The 16,337-nt window shown below is 33.7% G+C and overlaps 1 protein-coding gene across 1 annotated transcript; it reads right to left on the reverse strand.

Annotated features, from left to right (window-relative positions):
* Nucleotides 1-1,917: 1,917 nt before the first annotated feature.
* On the reverse strand, nt 1,918-15,429 carry LOC128986480 (toll-interacting protein B-like). The gene is made up of 6 exons (XM_054406877.1): nt 15,271-15,429; nt 13,364-13,528; nt 8,628-8,761; nt 5,555-5,756; nt 4,411-4,590; nt 1,918-2,900 (listed from the first exon to the last, which is right to left on the reverse strand). Exons 1-6 carry the CDS (start codon nt 15,319-15,321, stop codon nt 2,790-2,792), a joined length of 843 nt encoding a protein of 280 aa, XP_054262852.1. The 5' UTR covers nt 15,322-15,429; the 3' UTR covers nt 1,918-2,789.
* Nucleotides 15,430-16,337: the final 908 nt, after the last annotated feature.

Raw genomic sequence — 16,337 nt, forward strand, 5'->3', positions numbered from 1 at the left:
CTGTGCATAATCTATTAGTTAATGATAATGAAGGAAAAGTGAATATACTCTGAACAACCAAAATGTGAAAACAACATTCACAGCAGAAATAGTAACAAAGGTGTGGAAGCAATGTAATAATAATAATGGAACAATAGTATGTACATATAATAAAACCGTATTATTATTGAAAAGAAAATTCATTAGATAAAATTTTAAAACAGCCATTCCTCGCTAGCTCAAACTTCAATAACTCAAGATCTTTGATCTCTCTGATTATTCTCAATTCTCTAGGAGGGAAATCGAAGAATTAAAAATTATCTGATGAATTTATCTTAATTTTTGACCTAGGTCAAAAAAACATTGTTAAAAATTTAGTTTAGTAGTGGTTGTAAGGAATAAAGAATACCATTCTTTATCTCTGTGATTAATATTTTAATTTTATTTACTCCTACATACTTCTGTGAAGCAAATTTTATCAAGTAGGCCTAGGTCTCTTTAGCTCAAACTAAGCGTAGATCGAAGTACAAGTAATTCTAAGAGACAGTTACATATTTCAAGTTAGCAAGAGATGACTGTGTTAACATTTTATCCTAAGACTTAACAAATCAATGACACATTTATATATTATAAATAAAAGAAACTAATATAAAATAAAACACTATTATGACACAATATTTCACTGTATAAGCGAAGGAAATAGTTTCTCCTTGTAAGCCAAGTAAGGAATATTTCCTGTATGTAGCTAAAATTTAAACCCATGAGTTTGCTTTCAATGAGTATAAGACCTTGTATCTTCAAAATGCAATGACTAATATAGTATATTTCATCACTAGGGCGAAAAGTGACTCTTTTCGACCTGAGCTTAAGTTTTACGATCGAGGCGAAACCGAGGTCGGAAAATGAGCAAGGGCTGAAAAGACACTTTTTGCCCATGTGATGAACTAAATTTTTCATCTTAATGCAACATTAATCAAACTAAGTTTAAAAACGAAAATACTATTCATGTAAAGATAACCTCTCAAAACAACTCCCAACTTGTTTTCAGTTTTGCTATTGCAAACAAGCAGCTGTTTGGTAAGTGATTCGATCATTGTGTTCTATTGTGTTCCTGCACATTATACCATCAATATGTTGAACCATTGACAAGAATACAACCATAAGCTACAACCGATTAAATTAGACTCTAATGGATAAATAATTTTGATACATGCGGTTGTTTACTACAATCAAAGTTTACAGCAGCTGACTTTTACTCCCTAGGGACTAAAAAGGCTTTTTACTCTTTGGGGAGTAAAAGAGCTACGGCTGTTTTTGCTGCTGTACACAGTAAAGTGTTTGTCCAAATTTTGTGTTTTAGCATGTAAAGAATTAAAAAAATGGTAACACCTCAACATTTCCAATCAATTGAACCTATAAGTTTTCAGTTGACATGCTGTTCCAAAGGCCTACACTTGATTTTTCACACAAGTTATTATATATATATATATATATATATATATATATATATATAATATATCAGTAATCATACAATGACAGCATGATTCAGTGGTTCCCAACTCACTGAGGTCGACAGACCACTTAATATGACAGTAGCAGTACCAGTATCATGGACCACCATTATCTAGATCCCATCACAATTTGTTAGGGTATTAACAGGTAATAAATAGAATACATTAATACAAACATAATGTTAATTTTTACAACATTTGATCAACATTATTTTATAATTAAATTCAAATTTAAAATATAGGTCTAACACTAAAAATTTCTCACACACTTTTTAAAAAGTTTCAATATAAATCAAGATTATATTTTTTGTTTTGTAACAATGATTTCAATGTGACTTAGAATTCAAAAAAATGTAATTGAACTAATCAATATGTTTATTGTGTTTTATTTGTGATATAAACTTATTTTTCTTTATTTTCAATTTAATTCCATTCAATAATTAATTAACTATCACTTATTTGTCACATCCAAGTCTCGTGCCGACCACCTGTTGGGAACCACTGGCCTAATTGCTGATATTTAGTTCAACCAGTTGCAGCTCTATTTAGAGGTTGTTGAAATGATTTAAACACGTTCTGTAAAATATTCTTCTTATTATTGCAAGTTTTATTAAACATTTTTAAATGTCTGGGTGTTGATTTTTTTCTATCAACTCAAAGCTGATGTGATATAATAATAGGTACATATAATATTATTTAAGTAAGATGCCTGTCTTGAAGACAATTAACTTGTATTTTTAATGTTGTTTCCCAACAAAACTTTATAGACCATTCCGTAGCATGGAAGCCTCACTTTATAAATTTTAAATTTTACATGATACCTTTCTTTAGATTGTTCAGATTGTTTACATATTCTAACAACAGATTAGGTATCTAAAGTTTAATGTACAACAAATTTAAATTACAATAATAAATGTTGTTTATCACAGAAGATCAAAAATTACTAGGCGTTGAGTAAAAGGCTAATTTAAAGGAAAGTTATAGTGTCTTTAATAAAAGAACTTTTGAAATTTTTCCAGAAGTTGAAACCTTAATAGTAGGTATTATGAAAATGTGAAAGAAAACAACAACCGACTTAATGTGTTCTACTGGGTGTTATGTTAGTGAGGATTTCCTATGCTGTATTATGTTTTTGTTTACAGCTAAGTGCTTCCTCTTGGCCTTCCTTGTGATTAAAGCTAGTTTATCTAAGTAATAGAAAATCTAAAAGTAGTGAAACTGTAACAAATACTTCCAGCTGTTTTAGGCTAAGGACAGTGTATAAAAATGGAAACAGTTTGGGTAGGAATCAGCCGCTGGTTACTCACACATCTGCAGTAGTGAGTTGACTGTTGCGTCTTTGTTGCCTCCATTGGCCTCAAATACAGACTTTACAACCTCTTTGTCCATGTTGGGGAACATTTCTTCCACCTACAAAATGTTACCATTATGTTACATAGATAAGTTGTGATCCCAACTCTTTGATATGTTTAATATACAGGGTGAGTTTTAAATGAGTTCCCCCCCTACTTTTTTCTACATTTCTTAAGATATCAACTCCGGACCACGTCAGATCATTGTAGAGTAGTAAGTACTTCATTTTGACTAGGTATAAATTTTTGGCCGCCATCTTGGATCCGCCATATTGGATACAAAGTTTTTTTTCAAATGTAAAGGTAGGGTTGTGACCCATCTTTTTAAACTACTTTTTTATGCTGAATACGATGCTGCAATTCGTTTTTAAAAATCTTGATCCATTCTAAAGTTATGAGAACTTTTTATAACATTATTTTTAGCCCTATTTTAACATTGTGCATTTAGAAACTAAGAACATAATCGCAAAATAGTGCTAGATAAAGATAAGTATTCACCACATAATATACATAAATCTTTATCTAGCACTATTTTGCGATTATGTTCTTAGTTTCTAAATGCACAATGTTAAAATGGGCTAAAAATAATGTTATAAAAAGTTCTCATAACTTTAGAATGGATCAAGATTTTTAAAAACGAATTGCAGCATCGTATTCAGCATAAAAAAGTAGTTTAAAAAGATGGGTCACAACCCTACCTTTACATTTGAAAAAAAAACTTTGTATCCAATATGGCGGATCCAAGATGGCGGCCAAAAATTTATACGCAGTCAAGATGAAGTACTTACTACTCTACAATGATCTGACGTGGTCCGGAGTTGATATCTTAAGAAATGTAGAAAAAAGTAGGGGGGGGAACTCATTTAAAACTCACCCTGTATGTGATAATGAATTTATAATGGAAGCAAAAAATCTAACTGCTTATCAAATAAGCTTTTGATTGACAAACACACTATAAGGATACACAAAAGTAACAAAATTACAGATTCCAAATGAAACTCTCTCAGTATTCACCCATGGGACACCTGACACCAAGCTCTGTCACAGTCAGACCAACTCCCCATACCTTGCAAATTCACAGTGTTCACTCCCGGCCGGACTGTCTACCACACTAAGGCACTGGTCCAAGTGTAGTACAGTAGCTTCAGGACATGTCAGTTACAGATTTATGTCAGTTTTAGCAAATTTCCTATCTAAGAAAGCTATTATTGTAGTCGTCAAAGAAAGACCTAGGTGGGAGACTACTTTAACCACTCAAGGTTCATTTGAATCGCCTATAACAAATAGTAATTTTAGCTTCTAAAGACCTAAAAAAAAATCATTTAAGTCGTCTCACCCTCAGGTTTTACCATGACAACCAAGGTAATGGCTTCCTATAGCGTAGTTCGCTAAAGGGACTAAACATTATGAAGACGTTGATGAGAACATAGACATTACAAATTAGTTGTGAGAGGGGAAAAACAAAATGTACTAAATCTAAAAAAAAAATACAGTACTACTACATTACAATAATTTAAACTTACTGCAGTTCTAGCATCTAACTTTTAAACATTGTTGTAGTGTCTCACCTGTTTTAAGTCTGCCTCTTTCAACTCGACAGGAGGGGCGACTGGAGGAGGGTGCTGGGTGTACACTGGTACAGGAGCGTACGGCCTCAGTCCATAGACTGGGGAGGCCGTCGACGGCACCATCATGATAGGAGCTACACCTCCAGCAGTGTACATGCCGTAAGGGTTCATCGGCACTTTCTATAACAAAATCACCTTACAGCACTGAAGATTTATTATCTACAAAATATATCCCTGCTTATAAATTGAATTATATCTAGAAGCTGGTTGTACTTAAATAAGTTATATTCTATCAAACAAACAGTATAAAAGTAATTAATTAAGTAGCATTTCACACACAAAAGTTCCACAATTAATATTTCATACCGTATTTTAAATACAACAAGAGTGAATATGTAGTGTAATACATTACTTTTCAAGCCAATGTGTTGTTGTTATTTAAAAGTATATGTGACATGTTCCATCACGGTTAGTAAAAAAAGAAGTTTTTACAGCGATTCAGGATTGAAAATCTCATCCCATCCATACTAAGACATAACAAGATAAGTACACAAACTCAGCCAAAGTTGGCTTGAGCTACCATCTTGCGCAGACTGCAGAAGAGTTCATTCTGTTCTCTAATTTAGATTGTCATTACTGTACTGATTTTCCTAGAAGACTAGTTTTGAATCAAATCACCAGTCACTTGTCTTTATGTGTTGATGCCATGAATCTGTACTTTAGAGTCAAATTTACTTATTTGTAATGCAAAATCATCCCTAAAATAAACATATTAATTATGTAATAAAACTTATAATTACAAGCTAGCACAAGCACAGTATATTTCATCTATATGAAACTAATCAACCTTGTATATAAAGTGTGTGATGAGAGAGAAAATGATTTCTTATATAATCTAAAAAATGTCCTTTTTTAAATTACTGTAACTGACCTTAAAAATAGTAGGCCTTTCAAAACCCAACATCAATTTACCTTCACTTTACCTTGGCCTTTCAATTTATTTACTGAACATCATAGAGAAAAATTAAAATACCCTTCACTACTATTCACAACTTCCACTGTAAATTAACAAACACCAGTTTCCGTGAGAAATTTTTATAAATTTTGTAACACTGGAAGATTTGATTTGACTGGTTGTACTCACAGCATAGCTGAGTACTAGGTTGATCATCCCCTCTTGGCCGTCTCCTTGCTTGCCGTTGAGTGGATACCATTCCTCGTGAGTCTCCCCGGAAAACACCACCTTTGGAATAGGGATCTGCGCCCATGCGATAAGCTCATCCATTGTGAACGAACACTCATCGTAAATCTCCAAGTAAAGACTGTTCACACCCTGCGGCAACAGACTGAAATGGGAAGGTTGATGTTCAACACTCAAAATCATTAAGTCTTAAAGTAATCATTTATTGTAAACCCCCTCACAGATATATAGAAACCCCACATTTATGTTATGTCGTGTTAACTACTTAAAATGTTATAGATACTTAAGAAATGCTAAAAGTGCTATCTAGACCACTTCTAGATGTGCTACGGACTTGAAATTTGCCACGTTTCTTGGTCTTGGGCCAAAACCCTCGGGAAAATTCCTAAAGTTGCATTTTAAAATTTTCACCCACACCCATAACTTCAAATTAAAATATATTTATGGAAATTACAACAGCTAGGCCTCACCAAGTTTAAAAAACTTGTCGGTGAGGTCCAATTGATGCATAAGGCTAACAAACAAATAGTTAATAGTTTTCATTTTTTCTTTCTTTTTTTTAGAACAAAGTTTTCTTAATATACTATATTTCTACGGCGGTTTGTGGCAGGCACTTTAACTTAAAACAAAGTAGTTGGCAGCACACTAAAAAATCCAAAATGTAATGACATCTAACCGATGTTATTCTAACAGGGAATGAACTTGAAAGTTAGCTTACTTTGGTATGCTGATCTGAACATTTTAGAAACGTGCTAGACCTGAAATTTGCCAAGGTTGTAGTGAATAATCTAATAAGGCACCGCCACCCCAAGGAGTCTCCAACGAGCCGAAGGCGATGTGTTACAACGATTTTATGTTATACAATTTAAGTTAAATTTTATATCTACCATCTTCTTTTGTTCTTTTGTTGTTGACTTATCATATTGTACCAAATGGAAACAAATATATTTGATTGTATTAAAAACCCTTCATCACATTATCTCATAATTGCAGCCACGATGAAGATTATATCTTTCGATTGCAGTAAGATTTTTAAATCTCATTATCGAGGCAACAACTGTGATAATTTCCTGCAGCTGAGGTAACATCCGTGATGATTTATTCCGATGTCGGACATCCATGATCATATCTTTAAATCGCCACAAAACTTGGGATGATTTTCCGTGCATACTTTAATACTTTTTCTTTTAAATGGCAACCATAACAAGTCATCATTACAACCACCCAGTTTTGTGTTAGTGGATCATTACTTGCCATCACAAAAAAATCATCAGTAATTTCTCGCGATCACAGCAAAACACGTGATAATGTCTTTCGATTGTTTATAGGCGATGACATTAACTCTATCAACACTAGCTGCAAAAATCGAGCTATTTTTTGTGATCGCACCAATGCCTGGATATCATTACTTTAATACTTTTTAATGAAATGGCGACCATACAAAGTAGGTATTTTAAGCCAAGTATGAATGGAGATGAGTGTAGGATGAGTGGCGCGATCTTGTAGTCTTGTTAGTGACTAAGGCCGACATATTCCTTAGACACAGCTGTTAATTAATAGCCCATACAGCTAATGGCAACTAAAGGACCAACAGTTTATAGTGGAATCCGAACCACAATTTTTCCTTGGTATATACGAATTGGTCTAATTATCAAGATAGCACTGCGGATAGTTGTAGTACTCACTAGTGCAGACGTTAATCCACACCAGGGAGTATCGCATCCACAGTGCATGCCTATAAATATCCACAATTCGTGACCTCCTAGTAGCTGGATTACAGGACGACGCCACCCGTCCCAGTCATATTCATATTACTTCGGATCATCATTTTGAGATAGGGACACCACCTACGCACGTATTTTAACCCAAATATGAATAAAGGATGAGTGTATAGAATTAGAATAGAGTGTGATGCCTTGTGTGGCTTTGTTGATTGTAACTGACTAAGACCAGCTGTTTCATTAGTCAGGACCATTTAATGAAAACCCAAGGACAGCTGGGTTCAATTTTGAACCATCAAAAAGCTACACACTTTTTTAAGATCAAACCAGGGACCTTTTGATTCCAAGGCAAACTCTATAACCACTGAGCTACCCAGCTATCTCGAGGAATGCCAGAATTGCATTACGACTGTCATTTGTGATATAAGTTTCTAATATCACAATTTTCAATTTGGCAAAACAAGAAACATGATTTTGGGCGGATTTTAAAGCTATTATTCAAATAACTTATCCCTGTTCTTTACAAAATTCAAATACAATTCCCAGTTTCCAGGTTGGCTGGAAACCCTCCTGTTTCATTATCAACTAATAACATTCTTTTAATTCTAATTAATTAGTTCTTCAGATGATTTTTTTTTATCTATTAAGATAAAAATCAAATTAAGCAAAAATAGGCTTACTAGGCATGTTGTATCGACACCATTCTGTTCCATGTTATGTACGATAAAGAATTGTTGACTATAGATAGATTATTCTGACCACTAAAATATTCAATACTAGGCTATAGTTTTACAATTGATGATTTATTTACATTTAAAGGATCCAAAACAGAAGCAAAATTTATCAACAATAAATCAACAGTTTTCATAACACCATTAAATTTGAAATGGAAATTGAAACTCAGTGCAAACTCAGTGAAATTGCAGTGTTTTTAAATGGTTAATATTTTGATAATTGTATCTTTTTACGGCTAAACAAAAAGCTTATTATTGTTTAGCCACCACTCACCCCCAATTAAGTTGCTTTACTCTTTTAGGATTTTTAACTTTTTCTGTCCTACACAAACATTTCTTTTTAATATCAGTTAACAACTGTGATTGTGTATTTAGTCATTGTAACATATTTTATTACTGTAGGGCCTACCTACTTAAAAAGAAACAAAACGCATGATCTTTTAGGATTCCCTTAACTTATATTTATGCTGATGCAAAATTCCTGAACGATTCATTCAATTTACTCAACTATTGTGCATGGACGCCTTGAATATGATAATGAATAAGATTTGGTGAGCTAACCATTGTACAACTTTGTTCCAGGAAGGATTCTTTCCACCGTTGGGATCAGTATGAGTTTCGTAGACGCAATGACCCACTCGCAACCTCACATAAGGGTCCATGCGAGTCATACCATAGTTCTTCACCAGCTTTGCCTATGACAAAACAAACACATTTCTCAAAACCTAAATTAGTAGACAGATGTTCAAGAAGATTTTATCACATTAACTGCTTGGAACAAAACCACAAATAGCTTAACCAATCACATATATTAGATAGTCTATAGTTTGTGCAGTTATAGCCTACAAATTAACGCACGATAAGAAACTATTTATTTTCATCAATTTTACAGTATGGAATAGAGCTTTGGGGCGTCACCTCTGATTCGTATCAACTTTTTAAACTTCAAAAAAGAATACTTAGAATTATGACTTTTAAACCCGTAAAACATTCTTGCAAACAACTTCTTAAAGAACTAAAGATTCTAACCGTCCGTAATTTGTATATTCTCTTAAATGTTTATTGTATGTGAAATCAAATTTTGAAAAACTCCACAGTGAAAATAATCGGCACAATTATAACACTAGATTTCATACAGATTTTCAATATCCTATACACAGATTAAATCTTGTGGAAAGGACACCTTCCTATAGGGGTAAAATATTTTTTAACAATTTGCCTGGGTACTACAAATCAATAATAGGATTAGTATCTTTTAAAGAAAAAATTGTTGAATTTTTGTTGGAAAAGAATTAGTATAGATCAGTTTCTCGAAGACAAATCATTGTGAATTGTTTGTTTTGTTACTATGTATTTATTTTTACCAATAAGCTAGTTTATTTTAGTATAGTTTGACAATGTCACCTGTTTTGTCTGGCTGTGCCAGAGCATTTATGTGACAATAAAGATGACTTTGACTTTGAAAAAGATTTTACTAAATGAAATTTTACTTAACCTACCTAAATCCTGAAAATGAATGTAAAAAGCTGTGTAATACATCCTTGTGAGTAAGAATCTTTATCCAAGTTTTAATGGACTTGACTGGAAGTGAGAATGAGAATTGAGGTTATGGAATTAACAAAATCTTTTTATACTTTTAACTTAAATGGCGACCACTAAAGGTAGGTATTTTAAGCCAAGTATGAATGGTGATGAGTATAGGATGAGTGGCGCGATCTTGTAGTCTTGTTACTGACTAAGGCTGACATGTTCCTTAGCCAGGACTATTATTTAGCCCATACAGCCAATAGCAAATAAGGGATCTAGGGATCTAGGTTGTAGTGGAAAACAAACCACATTTTTGCCTTGTAATTTACGAATTGGTCTAATTATCAGGATAATACTGCGGACGATAATAATACTCACTAGTGTAGACTTTAAATCCACACCATTGAGTATCGCATCCACAGATCATGCCCAAAAATATCCACAATTCGTGACCTCCAAGTAACAGGATTACAGGACAACGCCACAGTCCCAGTCGCCGTTAGTTATAAATACCCTTATAAGTTGAATGTTTTAATTTTAACCTTGATAAGTTGAATTTGACGATATCTGTAATACTTAACTTTTATTATTCAAGATTCAAGATTCAAGATTCAAATAGTCTTTATTCAATATATAACATATATGAAACATACATGTATCTGAATAGAGTCAAAATCTATATACAAATCATACACATTAAAACATAGATCTACGCAAATGTCCATTATGAAAAATAAATGGAAATTCAAATGAAATATTTTGTTTTATCTACAAATTCTTGTAATGAATAAAAAGGATTTTTTACTAAGAAATCTTTTAAAAGTTTTTTGAATTTTTTGAAATTTGTCTCCTGCCGGATGTTTATTGGTAAATATTGTAAAAATTTCAAACCTGCGTAGGTGGTTTTCTTTGTATAATATTCTAATTTATGCTGAGGCAATCTAATTTTTAACCTAGTATTATAGTTATGCCCGGGATTGGAGGGTGTTGTTAGTTCCCATTTATTAAAATGTCCAATTTACAAAAAAGATTCTTCACTGAGATGGTTTTCCGTAATTTCATAATAGTGCGAATTGCTCTTTTTTGCTGTTTAAGTACTTTATCAAGATTTGATTTTGTTGTTCCACCATAGACTGTGATTCCGTATGAAATGTGGGATTGAACTAATGAATAATAAATAATTTTTAAAGTTTCCAAATCACAGACTCTGGACATCTGTCTCAGAGCATAGATACCAGAAGATAATTTGTTTACTAGGTGATTGATGTTATCATCCCATGAGAGATTTTCATCAATGATTAAACCAAGAAATTTAGTTAGGCCCACTTGATCTATTCTATCTGATTTTTACCATCATTTCAAAGCATCTCGTTCACAAGCCTCAATAGCTTGAACTGTACTGTACAGTACAGAACCAGCATCGGACTATGGAAACGGTGGTAATGAGGGATTTTATGGGGTAAGATAGGGTTTACCAATTTATTACCCTGAAAACACAAAATTTCACAATTTCTAACAAAACATTTTGTAGAGCTTAAAAAAAACAAATAATTTAGTAGAATGAAGTGTTATTATGCGCCTAATGGTTATGGAGAAAATTCCAAAAAATTGTAAATTTAAAATTCCCATATTATTCTTATGGAGAATAAGTCAACTGTTTGCTTGCTTATGAACATATTTTGATCAAATTAGGAAAATACATTCATTTTTTACTAAACTACAGTATTAAGATTTTACAACAAAAAACATTTTTTACCCTTCCTGGTTGCAGCAAACCTAAGTACTCGTTAAACTAATTCTATTTAAATAGGGAATAAATGAGATATTTTAAAGGAGACATTTGAGTGTAAATCCAATCAGGCATATGGAAATTCGCTAAGTCTGCAGGTTCACTGCGGTGGGGGTATATATATATGTATATATGTATGTGTGTGTGTGTGCCCGTTAGTGTGATAACTCCAGCAAAATTTATCCGATTTTGATTAAATTTGGTACAAACGTATAAACCTACAATTATTCGCAAACCAGCATAATCTAACTATGGAAACGGGGGTTTATGGGGGGTTTTATGAGGTAAAAATAGATATTTCCCATTTTTGACCCTAAAACACAAAATTTTATAATTCCTCTTCAAACCATTTTGTAGAGCTTAAAAAAAGAAATAACTTTGAATGTTGAACGGTTGTTATATGCCCAACGGTTACAGAGATAGTTAATAAAATTGTAAAATGTATGGATGTATAGATGGATGTATGGATGTATAGATGGATGGATGGATGGATTGATGTTTGTGACAAGTAAACGCGAAAAATACTAAACCGACAAGATTGAAATTTGGTATGATGATAGCTGACATTCCAGATTAACATATAGGCATATTCTTACCTCAAAAATCCTTTCAGGCTCCGCCCCAGTGGCTCTTGCTCTGGAGTTTCTCATGTTAACCTTATGAGTATTCATATTTAAAGAAATTAAAGAATTTTGTCAGCCGTTTCAACTACACAAGTTGGTTCTATGATATTACATAACATTAAAAAGTTATAAGGCTTACCAACAAGGTGCAGCACTAACATGTTTTTTGTATTTATGACCACAGCTAATTTGAACCAACTAGCAACAAAAAGTTGTGGTACACAATGAGAACTTAACTTTTCCCCATGGTTTAGGTGCAGTGGTAGAACATTAGGGCTATGGTAGATGAGTGCTACACTATAGGCTACCTTATAAATTGAAAGACAAAAATTTCTTAAACCGTGCCCTCTCCTATAACTTCAATAAGCAATTTATACTTATATGCCAACCCCGTACGAAGGACGGGTACTCTGCTAGTATGAAATAAATCTGAAAATTTTTTGGGAATATTTTAGTAGAAATCCAGCCGGGTACTGTAAAAGGAAATTCGCTTAGTCTGCAGGTTTGCTGCAACGGGGGTATTTTATGAGTTACGGAGTCTAATGTTTTATTGACATTATTCTGTCCTAAATAGATCACAGCAGTAGCCTATGACTAGCAGTATAGCTTACTAGACTTTCTATTGTTCTGTTCTTTACATGACTTGTTGCTATACAGCGTACATTGCTGTACAGTGTTTGTTTTTTTGTTTGAGTAAAAGTTTGAGTTAGCTATGATTTTAAACGCTACAGTTTTTATTGGTACTGAACCAAGGTTAATGACAACTTATCATGATTGCGCAATTACTACTGTAAGTTAATTGTATTTTGATTATGTGCAAAGCAAATTAATCACCACAATAATGTTAATTTATACAGTATTAGGAGTTTTTATGGATTTTTTTATGGGCAAAATCCTCAACATTTTTTACGCTCACGGTAAAATCCTTTTGTCAAGAGGGGGGGGGGGGGGGGGGTTTAATCATCTTGCTCTACATGCATAGAAATGGTTTAAGCTCACTTAAAGGTATAGCTTGTAAATAATGAGTTAAGAAAATTAACGTGTAAATTATTTGATGAAATATCATTCACTATTTAGCACCTTAGCAGCCATCATGAATTTTCGGTACCGGTATCACACATTGATTGAACTCGAACTTCACTTACATTACTAGAAAAACTAGAGAAATTAGCCTATTTAAAATTTTAACCCTTACCATTTTAATTTTGAGATATCGAGGTCTTGTCTTACTGTATCCTACTAGGCCTAAATGTACCAAATATAAGTTAGGCTTAAATCTCCAGATTCTTGTTTAAATGAAAATTTGCACATATTAATTTCTGCTACAAAAGTGTGCAGATAACTTAATGGCTTCCTACCTGAGCAACGGTGATGTTTAATCTGCCAGTTAGATTTTGCATAAGGGGCGCATCAGCAAATTGCTGCTGCAAGGCTAAAGCTGTCTGCTGGTCGGCGGCCTCCTGCTGCTGCTGAGACGTGGCGGAAATGCGAAGAAAATCAGGTGGTAGAGAACCCAAAAAAACCTGGGTTTGCACAACATTAAAATAGTTGTAAGAGGGTGTGATTTATCATATTACTTTAATCCTGAAATTTCTGCCAAATAAAAAAGTGATTTTAAAAGATTTAATTAGTTTAATTGAGGTATTTTACTGACTTTCATTTACTGGGAGAAGTTCATGAATTTTCCTTGATCACAAGCTATGGTACCTAAATGTCGTACATAGATACCAGTTGTAATTTTTCTTCAGTACTATAATTGGTACATTCCTTTTAAAGGGAACATTCATTATCATCGATGATTTTTTTCGATATGTTGTTAACTTAAGTAATTTTTTTTTATAATTTCAGCTGACAACGACGATAAATAAATATTGCTCAGTATCAACAAATGATTTAAAAAATATTATATTGAAATGAAACCATTCTAAACTAACCTAACGTAACTACTTAACCAAACTTGCTGTAGCTTAACATTTCAAAATTCAGTTTGATATTCCCCACATGCTTTTTCTGTTATTAAACAGAATTTTGATATGTTTAAAGTTTGGTTAGTTAGATAAGGTTTAGTATAGAACAGTTTCATTTCTTAACATGTTGACTGTGGCCTACCGTACTGCTATAGGAGTAGCGCGGCACTGGCACTGCTCGCGGCCTACTGCTATATCAATAGTGTGCTCGCCTGCCAAAAATTGTGTCTGTCTGAACCCAGCACTCGGCCGGCGACAATGTGATTGTTGCCAGGCTGTAACTTAGAATACAATCTTTATTTTGGTGTAGGTTGGTACTAAACATTCCCGTAAAATCCCGTCTGGCAATGCTTTAGTCCCGTTTTCGGGGATTTTCTCCATTCGAGCTAAGACTCTGGTTATTGATCCAGGCAGTGCTGCTACCTTTGGGTGTTTCAGTGAACTACATCCACTTTCAGGGTAACGCAGAACAATCACCAGTGCTCTTTTCTGATTAGTCTTACTGAGATATTTCAATGCCGATAGCGACCGCTGATTCAGTAGCGCGCCGGGGCGGAGTTTAGGAGCGCCTGTGTAAAGGTTTTAGCAGTCAACGTGTTAACCCACACGTATAATTTTTGCCTAAACAGGCATCAGTTGTCAATTTGTAATTTAAATGTGTTTGAAGATATTAAAACAGAAGTTCCCTTTAACAGGAAAGTAAGTTACCCTAAGTTATTTTTTGTTTTAAAATATCACAACTGATAGTAATTAACTTAGGCCTGAGTATAATTTTCAAGGTTTAAGTACCGGTACCTAGCCTAACCCCAGACAGCACACTTTCTCCCCAGGACATCCCACGGATATTGCAACAATATAGCTTATGCAAGATATCCCATAGTAAGAGATATCCCATAGAACTTAGAACCCAAGATAGGCTATCCCATAGAAGCAATTGGATTCAAATGTTTACTTCTTTATAGAAAATTTGAAATGTGTGAACGGGGTTTTTCACAAACTTTAGGTTCCTCGGAGTGTTTACCTTATTACCCCCTTCTTCTTCTTATAGACTAAACTTACCCAACAATAGGGATAAATTGCGACAAAAGAAAACATACAGGCCTAGTTTCTTAAGTTGACCTTTTATTTTGACTTAAAAAAACTTTGATTAGCTTCTAACCCTTGGGAATGCCAAATCCACTGAACAACACGAACATTATGTAACATAACATCACTAACTTACAGCAGGTATGAAGGACTTCAAAAAATATCCTACAGAAAACATGGTAAATTAATTATTGCAGAGCCTAATACGTTACCCGTTTTCTTCTTTCAGCGTTAATTTTTTCGGGTGATGAAGCTGTTGCCATTCTCCCGATTTTGTTGTTTTAATGCACAAGCCTAAATATCGAAATGAAAATACCAACACTAACGTTTGCGATTGACAACTGTCAACTAGAACTGACGTTTCTCTTTCTCTTCTCAGTTCTCCGCTTAGTTTCGTTTCATAATCACATGGTGTTTTTTTTCTCTCTTCCGACAACCGTCTGCTCTTGGTATATTCTGATCCAGTGATTGTGTTAACAAATTTATTTTGTACTTTAAACTCAAAGGGCATCGAGCAAATATTAAAAAGGTACAATCCTTTTAAAAGGGTTTATTAAAGAAATTGTTGGCAGTTGGTTTTATTCGTTACTTTCTTGCATAAATAAATAGAATAAATATAGACTCAGATTAAAAAGGGAAGGTTCCACGATGTGCCGCAAGAGCGTGCTAACTGATCGTCAATTCGCTGACGTCCTCGAACACGGCCACCTTTAACTACAGGCCGTGGCCTGGTAGAATTGGCAACGTCGCAAGTGTAGTTGTTTAGTGACAGACGTCCTATAAGATAACATGGCAGACAGGTGACATCAGCTCAATAATTCGCACTTTATTGATTAAATTTAAAATTTATGAACATAAATTTATTATAATATTGAAAATAAAACATACAGAATTGAAAACGGAAACAAAATGAATTAAAAATCTCTATCTGTACATTTTAAAGCGGATTCAATATTGTCATGGTCCAGTAACCAATCTTTCGTAAATACACAAATACCATTAGCTGCTTCCAAACAAAACAGCTCTTACAACACCACTTGTGACGTTGCCACTTCGAAGGCCTCGGCCTGTAGTTAAAGGTGGCCGTGCCTCGACTCACCGTCTGCTAACACATTACTGACCACCCTTACAAACGAAATGCTACTACAAAAAATCAGACCCACTTTTCAATATATGGGTCAATTAAAAAATTCTGAAATCCTGTAATTTTAACGGAAAAGCCCACTTTTTCAAAAAACCCCCGAAATAAAAAAAATGCAGAAAAATAACGGAACAAACT

Source organism: Macrosteles quadrilineatus, unplaced genomic scaffold, assembly GCF_028750875.1.
Source record: "Macrosteles quadrilineatus isolate MER2022 unplaced genomic scaffold, UCM_ALF_1.0 Scaffold_2__2_contigs__length_208266976, whole genome shotgun sequence".
NCBI lineage: Eukaryota > Metazoa > Arthropoda > Insecta > Hemiptera > Cicadellidae > Macrosteles > Macrosteles quadrilineatus.

Bases quoted from the DNA above. Each gene is read 5' to 3' on its own strand.
- LOC128986480 (XM_054406877.1), bottom strand. From the start codon at position 15,321: ATGGCAACAGCTTCATCACCCGAAAAAATTAACGCTGAAAGAAGAAAA. The intron at 13,529-15,270 runs GTAACGTATTAG...GTGCAAACCCAG, and splicing joins ACGCTGAAAGAAGAAAACGG to GTTTTTTTGGGTTCTCTACC. The intron at 8,762-13,363 runs GTAGGAAGCCAT...GTTTTGTCATAG, and splicing joins TAAACATCACCGTTGCTCAG to GCAAAGCTGGTGAAGAACTA.